General features: G+C 32.3%; 1 protein-coding gene across 1 annotated transcript in view; it reads right to left on the bottom strand.

The window, feature by feature from the left end:
- The window catches only part of LOC139527061 (TRPL translocation defect protein 14-like), a 28143-nt gene extending 17257 nt beyond the window's left edge, over window positions 1-10886 (bottom strand). The window contains exons 1-2 of the mRNA XM_071322324.1: window positions 10720-10886; window positions 350-417 (exon numbers count right to left, since the gene is read on the bottom strand). Coding sequence (XP_071178425.1) covers window positions 350-417; window positions 10720-10861 — 210 coding nt within the window. The 5' untranslated portion in view covers window positions 10862-10886. The remainder of the gene's footprint in view (window positions 1-349; window positions 418-10719) is intronic.
- Window positions 10887-16410: the final 5524 nt, after the last annotated feature.

Below are 16410 nucleotides of genomic sequence, written 5' to 3'. Positions count from 1 at the left end.
TAATATATTGCAACCAATGTAATAAATTTAAATAATTAGCTTTAATTCACCTTTTAAGGCTATGGGGTATGGATATTCAACACAATTGTATATAATCTAAAAGGTTTTAATTTTCAATGTTTTGTTCTGATCTCCCACTTTTTTTATCAAGTCTATCTTGTCTTTTTTACTATTTTTTTTTATTACAAAATATTCATATTTGCTTTCAAATCTACAATGAAAAGATAACTTACCTTTTACTTTCTATAACTTTTCTGGATATTTTAGCATTGAATTTGAACATTAAAATATATTTTTGTTTTCCAGTGGCAAATATCTCTTGCATTTTCAGAAACAAGTAAAAACATACCTTCCATCCTAAACTTTCAAAGAATGTACTAAGTCTGGCCTGGCCGGTTGTTTTGCCTCCACAAGGACCTACAAATATAAAGCAAATGAAAAATTATATATTTTGCTACATCTTCATTTTATCAAAAGACACAATTGCTTTAAATTTCTTCCTTTCTAATAAAATTAAAAACTCATATTGTCAATATTGCAAACAAATACTGGCATGACTGGTCTGCTGTTTTTTTCCATAATACCATGTGAAATTACATGTATGTATCTGCAGCTTTCAATTATTGGTGGTGGAATGGAAGAAAGAAATGACAAATAGGATAATACAGCAAGCTTGACCATTGAGTTTCATGCACTTGAAACAGAAAGGACAAGAATGTGTTCATAGTATATAACTTTGATGTCATTTTCAATGTTCAAAGGACTGTGAAATTGGGGTCAAAACTTTAATTTGGCATTAAAATCAGAAAAATCATATCACAGTAATTAACATGCGTTATTATAAAAAAGTTTCAAGTTGATTGGACTTCATATAAAAAACTACCTAGACCTAAAACTTTAACCTGAAGTGGGGACAGGTGGACAAATGAACAGACAGACCAATGATCAAATGGATGGAAGAACAGATGGACGAAAGGCACACAGCTGAAAAGATAATGCACCTAAGTGTCATTATGTGCATGAATATCAATTAATTAAGGTAAGCATGCAATATAGCATGCTCTACACAAATTGTTTTAAAGGGGGGAGTGTTGTATTAACCTCCGGTTCCAGTATAGCCAAGTGTCTGATTATCAGCTCACTTTACATAACTCCCCATTTTTGGCAAATTAGAACAAATTTATAAGATACATTGACAAAATGATGAAACTTTATTAACACTTGCATTTTTTTAGAATTCAGCTAGGTTGAAAAAGTCAGGGGTTAAAAAATCCACTAGCCCGACGCCCGGGACTAGATCATTTACGCCTCGGGCAATTAAAATGTGTAATCCGATATGCCCGACGGACTAGTAACAAAAAATTCTTGACGTTTCCAAAATAGAAAGTGAAAAATCCCTTCATCACTATTCTATGTTAGCCATTTCGATTCAATTAAGTCATCCGGGATTCCAATAATTTGAATTGGTTTGTACAGGTCCTGTTGTACATATATATATATATATATTTTAGAAATAGAACAAATAACTCTGGCTTGTCTGGGTGGCCTGGTATCATGTGTTGATTGCAATTCTCGTACTTTAAATATCGATTTCTCATACCATGGATTGGGGTATTGTACATTGCTTATCGTGCCGAGATTTTCAATAAACGGTATTTGGGGGTATGATGTATTGATTGGTATTGACCTGTCTTGTTGCACAGCTCTTGAGCACGAAACCATGCAACAAAATATTTCTTAATATTTTAGTACAGGAACCCCAGGAACTTCGTCAGTTTCAAAACAAAAAACGGTAGATGAAGGGAGTAACGAGGCTGAAAATTCATCCCCCAAAATGCTAAATACGAGTCGACAGTGAAAAACCGCGGAAAAAAAAATAATAGTGTCCAGGACAGCAGGGCTGTCAAGTCTTTAGCGCGAGACTCACACATGTTCATGCTTATTTGGCGGCATTTTCCTTTGATCTATTGTTTTTTCTCTTTGATCTTTACAATTTGGCCAAAAAATCACGAATTCACTTTCTGAAAAGTTGGCAGAACTGGGACACAATGATTCCCCTGGCAAGGATGGCTGTTGCTGATGAAAAAAAAAAAAACAGACAATGCTCTGTGAATATTGCGGTTAGTTGCCCAAAGCGTGCCAATAAAAAGTCTGCTTTGAATGTGGGAACAACTAAGTTGTGTTAAGCACCAAAAGAATAAATAACAGAACAAAAAATATTAAATACAGTGTATAATGTCTCCTTCAAAACAAAGGACATCCACTTTGTATTATGCAGCAAACTCTTGAATTTTACGGCATACTAGGGCTAGCAGGTCAGTTTTGATGGACTAGCAGTTCTTCCAACAGGGCTAGTAAAATCCTGCTGCCAATAAGTCCTGGGCTAGTTAGCTGTAACAAAATTTTTTAACCCCTGAAAGTACTTTCATTCTATAGAGAATAGAGCACATATACTGTTTTATCTATTTATAAAACAAGATATGTATAACATTTACTCATTAAGAGAAATTCTGGAATAAAATGTAACCACTGTATTTCAAGGGAGACAATCAAATTGATAGAAAAATAAAGCTGTTTTCACATAAAAATGTCTTTTTGTCATGTACATGATGTATATATAATACTTATATATTTTTATAGGTCATTTATATATAGATATATTACCGAAGTAACACAAGAGGCTGCCAAACTGTCAGAGAACCAGGTTTTTAAACCAAATAAGGGCCATAACTCATTAATGACAGAAGTGAAATTTGTCAATATCATACTACTTAACCTGCATTTTGTTGTCAGTTGCAACATATTAATATGTGAAAAGCATTGACTGAAAGGTTCTCAACTTATAACACCAAAATGACTTATCAAGCTATTTTTCAACAAATCAAGAACTTATTTAATTTAAGGTAGCACAATACAAAGATTTTTCATACCCAATCAGACATCTTAAAACTGATGTAATTCAACTCATCTTTCTTTAAATTTTATAAATGAGGTACCAAAAGAAAGAAGAAGGCTTAATCTTTCAAATTGTGATAATTTCATTATGAAATAATTATTACATAATTAATTGTTATGTAATTAGTTGCCATTCTGTGATGTCCATACTTGAATGAATTTAGCTTCTTTGTTCTTCATAGCATCCTAATTTTTTTTATAGATTCTTGCACAACACAGTTTGACCTCCAAAACTGTGTCTCAGATTTTTCCTATTGTATTTCATTCTCTCATAAATCTTCAATGAAGTTTGCAACATCAATTCATTAGAGACCACTAAATTCAATTGGGTATAAAATTTGTTCTATTGATGTTTTTGGAAATCTGAGACACAGTTTTGGAGGTCAAGCTGTGTAGTACAAGAATCTATAAAATATTTTGGGATGCTATGAAGAACAACCAGATGCTCCGCAGGGCGTAGCTTTATACGACCGCAGAGGTTGAACCCTGAACGGTTGGGGCAAGTATGGACACAACATTCAAGCTGGATTCAGCTCTAAATTTGGATTGTGATTAAATAGTTGACACAGCATAGGTTTCTGACACAGAATGAATGTGTTCTAATGAACTTAAAATTTTTGTTTTCTCTTAGAGCAATTCACTATGCTGTTGAATATTAATCCTCTCAAAACAAGAATGTGTCCTCAGTACACGAATGCCCCACTCGCACTATCATTTTCCATGTTCAGTGGACCGTGAAATTGGGGTAAAAACTCTAATTTGGCATTAAAATTAGAAAGATCATATCATAGGGGACATGTGTACTAAGTTTGAAGTCGATTGGACTTAAACTTCATCAAAAACTACCTTGACCAAAAACTTTAACCTGAAGCGGGACAGACGGACGGACGAACGGACGGACGAACGAACGAATGGACAGACGGACGGACGGACGGACGGACGCACAGACCAGAAAACATAATGCCCCTCTACTATCGTAGGTGGGGCATAAAAATGTTTGAAGAAATTTTCTTTTTTATTTATGAAATTTCAAATGAGAAAAATTGAACCCAATTTTTTTAATCACATCCCCCTTTCCCTTATTCCAAAACTAATCTCAATTAAAATTTCTAATGGAGTTTGCAACAATAACTACTCATTTAAATACATCATAAAATATTAAGATGTAAAAAAAACTGCTTGTTATCACTGAATGTTATTTATTATAATTTATCAGTTGGCAGGTTGGTAGTAAAAAGTGAATATACATTGTATATATATATAACAAAGATTTAAGTTGATTCTGGACAAAGAAAGATAACTCCAATTAAAAAAAAATCTTGCTATTGCACAATATTTTGCAATTAGATATTTCTTGCTTACTATTCTGGACAAAGAAAGATAACTCTAATTAAAAAAAAAATTGCTATTTCACAATATTGTACAATTAGATATTTCTTGCCATTGCGCAATACTGTGCAATTGAAAAGACTTGCTATTGCACAATACTTAATATAATAATTTTAGATCCTGATTTGGACCAACTTGAAAACTGGGCCCATAATAAAAAAATCTAAGTACATTTTTGGATTCAGCATATCAAAGAACCCCAAGATTTCAATTTTTGTTGAAATCAGACTAAGTTTAATTTTGGACCCTTTGGACTTTAGTGTAGACCAATTTGAAAACAGGACCAAAAATGAAGAATCTACATACACAGTTAGATTTGGTATATCAAAGAACCCCATTTATTCAATTTTTGATGAAATCAAACAAAGTTTAATTTTGGACCCCGATTTGGACCAACTTGAAAACTGGGCCAATAATCAAGAATCTAAGTACATTTTTAGATTCAGCATATCAAAGAACCTAACTGATTCATTTTTTGTCAAAATCAAACTAAGTTTAATTTTGGACCCTTTGGACCTTAATGTAGACCAATTTGAAAACGGGACCAAAAGTTAAGAATCTACATACACAGTCATGACAGTTAGATTCGGCATATCAAAGAACCCCAATTATTCAATTTTGATGAAATCAAACAAAGTTTAATTTTGGACCCTTTGGGCCCCTTATTCTGTTGGGATCAAAACTCCCAAAATCAATACCAACCTTCCTTTTATGGTCATAAACCTTGTGTTTAAATTTCATAGATTTCTATTCACTTATACTAACGTTATGGTGCGAAAACCAAGAAAAATGCTTCTTTGGGTCCCTTTTTGGCCCCTAATTCCTAAACTGTTGGGACCTAAACTCCCAAAATCAATACCAACCTTCCTTTTGTAGTCATTAACATTGTGTTTAAATTTCATTGATTTCTATTTACTTAAACTAAAGTTATTGTGCGAAAACCAAGAATAATGCTTATTTGGGCCCTTTTTTGGCCCCTAATTCCTAAACTGTTGAAACCTAAACTCCCAAAATCAATCCCAACCGTTCTTTTGTGGTCATAAACCTTGTGTCAAAATTTCATAGATTTCTATTAACTTAAACTAAAGTTATAGTGCGAAAACCAAGAAAATGCTTATTTGGGCCCTTTTTGGCCCCTAATTCCTAAAATGTTGGGACCAAAACTCCCAAAATCAATACCAACCTTCCTTTTGTGGTCATAAACCTTGTGTTAAAATTTCATAGATTTCCATTCACTTTTACTAAAGTTAGAGTGCGAAAACTAAAAGTATTCGGACGCCGGACGACGACGCAGACGACGACGCCAACGTGATAGCAATATACGACGAAAATTTTTTCAAATTTTGCGGTCGTATAAAAACGCTAAATTCATTCAAGTGTGGACATCACAATATAGCAACTAATTACATAATAATTAATTATGTAATAATTATGTCATAATGAAATTATCACAATTTGAAAGATTAATCTTTCTTCTTTCTTTTGGTACCTCATTTATAAAATATAAAGAAGGATAAAATGAATTACATCAGTTTTAAGTTGTCTGATTGGGAGTGAAAAAATCTTTGTATTGTGCTACCTTAACTTCTGAACGATCAGCAAAAGTGAAAAAAAGATCAATAACCATCACGAATATCTGTCCACCAATCCAAAACCTAAATCAACAGACATATTTGAATCATAAAAGCTGATTCAACATTTATTAAGGCCTGTTAAATGCATTTTGGATTTACATTCCGAGGTCTTACAATTTTCCAGAGTATGGTTTTGATGAAGGTGTCTTTAGTTTACCTTACAGCAATTGATGTCCGTTTCTTTGTTAAATTCCCCATTAAAACAAGGAATTATTTGAATCTGGAGTAATTTTTTAAATACATTTCTTATCCATTTTCCAGAAATCAAAATTATTCCAATAAAATTTAAATAATTCCTTGTTTAAGAATATATTTTGAAAATGAATTGTATTGATGTAAGATGAATACATTGCTTTCCCAACATTGTCCAAGATACAATACATTGACCAAATCAATATTGCATTAGTTTCATTAAGAGAAATCAAAATTTTGAGAAAGCCTTAGGTAAAATCTGAGGAATCTACATTACTTCAACTCCTGATGTAAATCAATCATTTTGTCAATAGTGCAACCTGATAAGTAGATTGAATTAATATAAGCTATCAACATGATCAACAATTGTTAAAGTTGAGATACTTTTCTCATGTCTTTTCCATGTTTTTGTGCCAGATGTTATTGTCAGTCTTTAACCATAAATTGGTCAACTAAAAAAGTATCTCAACATGCATATGTACAATGTACCAACAACTTAAACAAGGTTGTACAATGCTTTTCTCAACAATTGAGTACAACATCTATATGGTTAGCAACAGAGCAGTACTTCTTGTTAAATTCTTAGTCCTTAAAGAAACTAATGATGACCTTGGGTAGTGACAGACACTTTCCTATTGTTGGGATACCCTAGATATGCCATGTAGATGTCATTTCAAGTTTTATAGTCTTTCAAGCATGCGTCAATTAAAATATACCCAAAATCTCTTTTCATTCATAGGAATCCGGGGGGGGGGGGGGGGGGGGGGGGGGGTGTTACCATGATCAACAGTGTCAGCTATATATATGTGGTGATTTCTGGGATTTTAAACCGGACATGTTGGGAGGTGTGTTCAACTTATATCTAAGTTTGCCAGTTTTTCTGTTGAAGGTCAGCTCGTCATGCTACCCTGGATTCCTACACCAAATAGACAAATGATAGAGCTGGGTCGCAATATTTATTATATAGCAAAGGGTGCTGAAATTGGTTTTACAACTAACAAACAAATTTCTCTTTATTCATACACTTGTTCTTTGTCTCGCATATCTTACAGTCTAATGCTTGTAGAGTAAAACTAAGGTATTCTTTCTTGCTCTGCTTGTTAATTCAAGCTTTGTAATTAACATTGATATCTTCAACCTATATATATATATAGACTTAATTTAATTTGTATATATCATATATTTAAATTTGATTGGACTTAATCCCAATCACAATTGTACAATATACAAACAAAGAAAGCAAGGTAACCAAAGTCTTGCTTTACATGCATTAGGAAATTAGCTGTAATGCACTTACAGCTTTCCAGCTGGAAAATGAAATCTAGACTGAATGGAAATTAATTTGTGTATTGATTTCCAGACCTTAAGATGACTTTCTTTCATCATTATTATCATCAAGTATTGATTAGGTCATGGAGATATATAAACAGATTTATTGACAGAATGTACCTGTAAATATGTTCTCATTATATTTAATAATCTATAAACCTATATCCATCAATTTTTAATAACTGTTTAGGACAAACACAGATTTACAAATTCCCAAACCAGTTTGACATTAGCAAAGGTCCAGCAAAATTTTGTTTGGTTCAAATATAGAAGGTTTCATAAATAACACATCCAAAAAAATTTACTTTTACAGTCTGCTTTGAAATCAAACCTCAGCCATCCAATTTTCTGGTAAGTCTCATGTAAAGAGGGTGCCGTTACAGTCATGCTCATGTACAATGTATATATCTGTTTAGGGGCCAGCTGAAGGACGCCTCCGGCAGCGGGAATTTCTCGCAACATTGAAGACCTGTTGGTGACCTTCTGCTATTGTCTTTTCTATGATTGGGTTGTTGTCTCTTGGACACATTCCCCATTTCCATTCTCAATTCTATTCAGTGATTCCCTATATAATCAACCAATTTTTTCCCAGAAAAAGAGGGGGGGCTGAAAAACACTTAAAATCCACCGCTGAAGTACTAGGCTGACCATGCTTACATATACAGGTACACTTTGGCACTTTAACAAACCAAAGAAAATGAAAATGTGATATATACTGGAGAAATTTTCTTAAAATATAACGTGAGAGTACCCAAATTGCATCTGTTTAGCAAAAATTAGCAACGAAAATCTTACAAGATTTCATAGACTAAACAATTTGTAATTTTTTATTTGATATTATGCACATCTTTCAACATCGGTAAAAATATTTGTTCAAAGTATTTATCAACAGATGGACTGTTTACTGAAAAAGCAAAATGTACAGGAACGTCGCCATGCAGCGTCATCTTTTTAAAATTAGCAAATACAATATGTTACAAGTATCGATTTCTTAAAAATGAAGAGTAAGCATGGACAAATATCCAATTGTTCAAAATATTTGAAGAAATGAAACATAAGCTCTGTTATTCGACTTTTGACGATGCGAATCTAAGGGTAGATGTAATTTGGGTACTCCTCATTACAGAATCATTATATGCATATGCATTGAAAATCAAATTGGTGTGTCAATATAATAAAGAAGGATAGGGCTACAAAATTAACACAAAATGGAAATTTTTGTCTTGATCATAAAAAAACATAGTTGAAAAAACTGTCAAAATAGGTGCAATTTAAGTACCGTCATGTTATGAATTTTTATCCCATTTGGACAATAATTTAATATATATATATATGTCATGTATGAGGAAATGGGTTTTTTGTTGTTGTTGGGTTGTTGTTTTTTTTGGAGGGGGAGGGGGGTCCAGACTCCTTCATTTTATTCATTACTTCTTTTAAACCATTATTAATCTATTCTTTATATTTGAACACCTCGATTAAGCATTAATCTCTTTTCTTTTTTTACCAATTTTCACAGATTCTTTTTTTATTTTGCCCTTAATTCTTTAACTTTTGTCCTTATTCCCTATTCTGTAAACATAGTAAAACCCCTATCCAATGCAACTTGTCATTAATAGTTCGAACTTCATAGCAAAAATTGGCTGTTTATCATTATGATCATGTTTATACTGTAAATAAACAACAGAACTAATGTAAGATAATAGCCTACATAGCTGTCCATATTATATCATAAATGGATAAGATTGCAATTTAACCTTGAATGCTTAATACGATTCACTATTCTATTTTTAAAAATAAGGTTTCAAGGTGAGCTACAGTTTGTATCTATAACTTTTAAGTTATTATGCAACAAATACATATGCAATGTTACTTTTATTATCTTTAACGTGTTTAACAAAGAATAAAGCTGGTTTCTGATCGTTTTACTTTCATCATGTTCATGACACATCAGCATCATGATCAAACACATCTATTAATGTCTAACCTGGTCATATTTTGCACCTGTACCAAGTCTGGCTATCATTATATGCATAAACCATTTTTAATATTTAAAATTTTTTTTCAGAGTAAAGCATGTAAAGAATGTTGGTAGTTTGGGTGGTTATTTTATCATGTTTATGATTCTTTTTAACCTTTTTATGAATTATTAAAAGCACCACTTAAAACATAGTACAACATGGGCATTAGATGTGAAATTGAAAACATTAATTGATCAGTTGAAATAATTGAAGTATTTTTCTTGGCAACAGATCATTTAACACGTTTAAGGTTAAAAGCATAAAAGTTTGAATAATTATCTGTTATTTAATACTAATAGCAATGAGTTTGGTTTGGTTTTGTCAAAATGAGCCCAAAATTGTGTACATTATTTATTGCAAAACAGTTATTTGATCTCATTCAGTTCCATATGCATGCAACCTTTTGATTTTATCTCAGTGTGATGATTGCACTTGTGTAATGTTTGGTTCCTAGTGGTTACTTGGTCTACATGGTCTAAGAAGCTAAAAGCTGGACAGACAGAACAAAAAACTTGCCCAACTGTAATGTTTCTGTCCTGAGCTCAGCTCTGTCATAAAATTGAATGACATATTTTTACTTGCAACTGTATATATAAATTTCACCTGGAGTTGTTTTTTTTTATTGTTATTGACATGTGGCATGATGTGTGCACTCCATAATTTAAAATGTGGCAGGATAGTCAACCATTTGAAGGTGGCCACTGGAATAACGCATGTAGTGATGTACAAGACAACAAATATAACATATATGTGGAACGTGTATTAAAATCTATACAAGAACGGATAACATAGTAACCATGCAAGGATGTCACGTTACATGGATGTTCATATGGCAACACCAAAGTATAATGTTACATTACGAGAGGTAAAGGTCACTTACTGGAAGAAGAAGACTGGTAGGCAATATGCAAGAACAGAATACATGTCTTTGGATAATCTCATACTACAGTAGTGTCCATAATCATGATAATAATTTCAAAATACATAAATAATGTAAACAAGTAAACAAAATGGTTTTAAACACCATAAATAGAGACCCTCATTTGCTACGTATGTAAATAAAAATTTAAAGTTAAATGTAACTGCAAGGTTGCATAGCTAGACTATTTAGCATGCATAATTTCAGACCACGTGCGCGCGAAGGAATAACATAAATATCATGTTTTACAACATTACACAAAAATAAGGACACTGTGACATACCTCCAGTTAACACCACTTTGTAAACTTTGTTTTTATTATGTCCGATGTCTTGAGACATTATTGCAGCCTCCTGGAAACCCTTTGTCAGCTGTAATTGATGTTGACACACATTTGATAGTAGACGACAAGAATAGCGAAACATCAACAATAATTTGAGAACTATATTTTACAGATCCCAAGACCGACAAAACGAATTTGAGAATTGATACTAGTTCTGAAGTTCGCGAAAATTGAATAAGATTTGGAATGGAATGGGAGTGATCGGGAGTGGGAATGGAGAAAATGGAAATTGGAATGGGAAAAATAGAAATGTGAATAGACGTGGGAAATGGGAAATGGAAATGGAAACGAACATTTTGGAAATGGAAATGGGAAATGGGAAATAGGAAATGGGAAATGGGAAATGGGAAATGGGAAATGGGAATTGGAATGTAAATGAAAAGGTAAATAACAACTTATCAAAACATGTTTTTTCATAAAGTTTTTTTTGTGTTGTCATCCAAAACATATTTGGAAGATTCGTCTAAAGTATTAAAATTCTGACAGGTGCTAGAAATATTCCGTGACAGAGCGTTCAATTAAAATTTGACGATTATCTTCAACCATGTACAAATTATGTTAACAGTAGCACTCAGAAATATATCAAGGGTAAGCACTCTGATTCTTAATCTACACATGGACTTCCTGGCTTTTCTTAAAATGAATGATATCTAAATATTCAATTTCCTTTTGAATGCAATCTTTAAATGAAAAGACATAGTCAAACATAACTTGTAGTGTGAATCTTATAATGATTTATTAACCATTTTGTAATTGTTGTAAAAGATTTAATTAAAGTTGAAAAGCTCAATAATTTAAACATTTGACTGTCTGAGAAATAAAAAAAGTTATATAGAAATCGACAGTGTACAATTCCCAAAATCTGGGAAATAATATACTCAGTCTGACAAATGTACAACTCCTAAATCTGGATATAATATACTGACAGTGGAAAATTTCCAACTTGAGCCGGGACATGATACTGGTATATTGACAGTGTACAATTCCCAGTTACAAAACATGTGTTATACATGTTATAGAGTTAAAGTAGTCTTAAATTTAGTTTAGACAGAGTGTTTACTGTTAATTTCGGGACTTTCATACTTATATATTTGTTGTAGGTCTGAAATACAGATCATCTTATTTTAAATTATTTTACAAACAACTCGAATATTGCTTAGTTACAACAGGATTATTCAAGAAACTGTCAAAAATGACATTTTATAATGATTTTTCAGTCATTGGCGCAATTCCACAGAACTAGTCTACTGTGCATTAAGGGCTCTCCTCATTGTTGAACGCCGTACGATGACCTATAGTTGTTAATTTCTGTGTCCAGTGGCGTATCATGGAAAATTCGTCAAGGGATCCATGGAACCCTTTTTCTCGCCTGGGATTACATCCCGCGAAAATAGAATCCATGTATCGGTTCATTACAGGTTTTTAAAAAAATCCACATTTTCTTAAGTATATATAGGAAGATGTGGTATGAGTGCCAATGAGACAACTCTTCATCCAAGTAACAATTTTTTTAAATAAACCATTATAGGTCAAAATACGGCCTTTAACACGGAACCTCACAGCGAACAGCAAGCTATAAGGGGCCCCAAAAATTACCAGTGTAAAACCATTCAAACTGGAAAATATATTTTGTTGATCTGCAATATTAACTTCTATCCAAGTTTTATGATAGTCTCTGAAGGTTTTCAAATTTATCATGTAAAAAATGATAATCCCAGACCGTCTGTTAATTGCGAAAAGATATGTCAACTGAAAAATGAAAATAAAACTTTCTGAATTTTTTTTCAGACTTCTGCCAAAGGTTCATAAAATTCAATGTAGGTCTGACAACGCAATTGATGTGTAATAAACTTTAACCCAGACTTTATCTACTTGTTAATTTTAAATATAAATTCCTTTTTTATCAGTAAAATACGGGAAAATTAAAAGTTTTATTTCATCACTTGGTCTTGATACTCTTTAGAGTCTTTTGTTCACAAAAGCTTCTGTCCAACTTTCGTAAAATTTCACGAAGGTTTGACAAAGTCAATGATATTCGCGACATAAATGGTTTAGGCTCCATAAAATGCAAACCACATATCGAATCTCAGCAGATAATAAAATGCATTAAACCAAAGGAAAGTTAGTAGAATTCATAGTAGATTCAGACTTTGACAGAAAATGAAAAAATATAAAACACGGTACCATTTGATTGAAAAGTGAATGTCATCACTTTTATTCGCAATTAAAAGCTACTGTCTAGAGAAAGATTTACAAGGCTGATGTGCTTTTAACCAGTTCTTTTTTAATCATTTAGATTAAAATATTTTTTCACCAAAATTCAAGTGTACGTCAGGGCGTTTTAACGTAAACGTAGCTACGCGCTTGAGTCTGTCATACAAGTGCATAAGAGGTTTAGCGCTATAAAACCAGGTTCAATCCACCATTTTCTACATTCGAAAATGCCTGTAACATTGGTGCATTCCATACTATGAGTTTGTTAGAGACAAATTGGAGACAAAACTTTATCATATGAAAATTCACCATTTATTCACGGTATCACTTTAATGCGACTGTCATACAAGTGAAAGGATTAGCGCTATAAAACCAGGTTCAGTCCACCATTTTCTACATTCGAAAATGCCTGTAACAAGCTTGGAATATGACAGTTGTTGTCCATTCGTTTGATGTGTTTTGTCATTTGATTTTTATCATTTGATTACGGACCTCTGTCTTTTTTAATACGCTATATATATTACTATATTAATTTAATCTATACATAATTATGACTCGATTTATTTACTCAGTACTTTACAAAATAAGTTGAATCTTTAATATATATAATATATTAAGCTAGCTGTGTGTGCTGACTTCCTTTAAAACATTAGAAATACAAAAATTTAAATTCAGTGTAAGCATTGGCTTTAATCTGGAATCAATATATATAAGATGTGGACGATTTTCCGCAATCCACGGATCCTAAGAAAGGGGTAAATACGACTTTCATTGGTAAGTTTTAAATTGACAACTATTTCGGGGTTTAGACTTTTTGTAAAATTGCGATTTTTTTTTATCTATAATAAGTGACAATTAATTATAAGACTTTGACAAATTTAGTACTTTCAAATCGTTGTATGAAAAAAAAAAATCATAACTGAAAGGGTTATTGAGTTTAGATTAATTACTTTAATTTGAATTTCTTTCCATCAATGATATGCTTAAATAGAGAAAGATAAACCGAGGAAGATGTTATATTACCTAAATTTTAAATGTTGAATAAACAGAAAATACGTTTCTCTTTCCAATCTTTTATTCTCCCCTCCCCCAAATGTCTTTGTATCTACTGTATTAATTTTTAAGACACGTCCATCTAAATGAAGTCTGATAATCTCCTTGTTTTAAAACAAACTTAAATATGACCCCTTTAAATTCGATCCAAAAATATGGGGAATAGATATTGAAAAAGTCGTTATCAATTCCATTGAGTCTAAAACTAATCCAAATCAGATTTCTTTTATTCGGATGTTCTTAGATACATTTCTTTTTTGGCGGAAATGACCAAAAATTGTTTTAACTATCTTTCTGACTTTAAAACACTGATTTAAGATTTATGTTGTACGCAAAATATAATAATTTTTTTATGTTCTAGCTAAGATGAAAAAAAAGGAATGAGAAACCTTTCTTTTTTCCTATTTTGAAACTACGATGTTTGTTCAAAGTTTTTTGTCGTAATTTCAAGGCAGATGTCGGATTCGGGGATGGGGACGAACATGTCGTTCACCATAGGATTGGACAAAGTATCGTGTTTTGCCTTAAAATCGTCAATATTGTTTTAGTCTCGCTACACTCGGTGATATATTTTTTTAATTTGATAGAATAACGCCCCTGTCAAAATCTAGGAACCGCCCCTAAAGGCCAGTAAAAACAGATTTGAACTGTGCGGTATTATCTGAGGTAGTTAATGCACACCTTTGCTGTGCATTATCCAGATTATAGTATAGTAAGAACAAAGAGATTTTGCCCCATGTCATGTGTTAAGTATTTTTTTTGTCAATTCGTCCATATTGAAATATGTTTCTTCTCTGTTGCGGCATATGAAACAAAGGTTTCATATCGAATGTACTAAATTTGGTGTCCGACGTCTGTAAACGTTTCACTCTTTAAACTTTTATTTGGGACCCACGTAAAAGGATCAATAATTTTTATATAAATCTGTTGTTCTTGTCCATTGTTGAAGTATATGATAAAAAGATCATAACATGTAATTTTTCATATCGCATGTATTATCAGCCCTCGGTCAATATCCGTGAGCCCTCGAGCCATGCGAAAACGTTACGGAAAGGCATGTGATAACAATCGAAGCATGTGATAAACTTTTCATATCAGCCCGCTAAGCACCAATTCTAAAATTCGTTGACGAATTGAAAAATACACCTCAATGATACATGTTCAATACATGCGGAAAAATGCCATGTAATAATCTGATATTATCATATACTTAGACTAAATAACATGTTATATTTACTGTATGATAATATCTTTAAATTAACGTAAATTCCATATTTTAGAATTGGTGCTTAGCGGGCTGATATGAAAAGTTTATCACATGCTTCGATTGCTATCACATGCCTTTCCGTAACGTTTTCGCATGGCATTCCGGTGATACTCGGCAAATTCCGGAAAAATACACCTCAATGATACGTTTTCAGTCAAAACCATTAATTTACAAAGAAGAGTACAACTCAATATTTGGATACTTGAAAGTATATTTTGTAAAATAATTAGAAAAAAAAATAAAATAGATAAATAAATAAATGCATTTTCAAAAGTTTCAAACATAATTTAGAAAGTTACTTTAAAAAAAGTTGACTTTTCCAAATAGTGTTCATTATGTTTATTGTTGATTTTTTTTGGTCGATTAGTCCATATTAAAGGTTAATTTATGATTTTTTTTCTTTCTTCTTTTAATTTCTTCTCTGTTGAGACATATGATAGAAATATTTCATATCGAGTGAACTAAATTTGGAATCCGACGTCCGTGAACTTTTCACTCTTTGAACTTCTATTTGGGAACCACGTAAAAGGATCAATATATGATTCTAGCCATGCGGCTCTTGGGCTGATATTGAACCTAGGGCTGATAATACATGCGATATGAAAAATGCCATGTAATAATCTGATAATATGGAAGGGTAAGCATACAGATCCTTCTGGCTATATATAGTATATTGCACCCGTTGTGTTCCTCATGCTAAAACAAACTCGGGTAATAAGCAGGTCCATAATAACTTTAAACTACCGGTAGGTGTGTCAAAGCGACATGAATGGCCCCGCCTCAAAAAGTTAAAAAAATCTGCAATTTCAATAACACATGTGGACACAAACATCATGGTAGTCTCACATATAAAAAATCACCTCAAAATCTGGAGGCGAATAGAAAAAAAGTCCGTATAACTGTGATTTTCAACAATTTTCAAAGTTGTAAACCCTTAATTTTGGCAAAAATTATAGCGGAGTGGAACGAAACTCTAACTTGATCTGTAACTCATCATGGTTATCTCACATACCAAAAATCAGCCTAATATCTGATTTAGCATTTAGAAGAAAAGTCCGTATAACTGTGATTTTCAAAAAATTCTCAAAGTCCAAAGC

The sequence above is a fragment of the Mytilus edulis genome, chromosome 6, assembly GCF_963676685.1.
Source record: "Mytilus edulis chromosome 6, xbMytEdul2.2, whole genome shotgun sequence".
NCBI classification, from domain to species: domain Eukaryota; kingdom Metazoa; phylum Mollusca; class Bivalvia; order Mytilida; family Mytilidae; genus Mytilus; species Mytilus edulis.
This window is presented reverse-complemented; position numbering and strand designations above follow the sequence as displayed.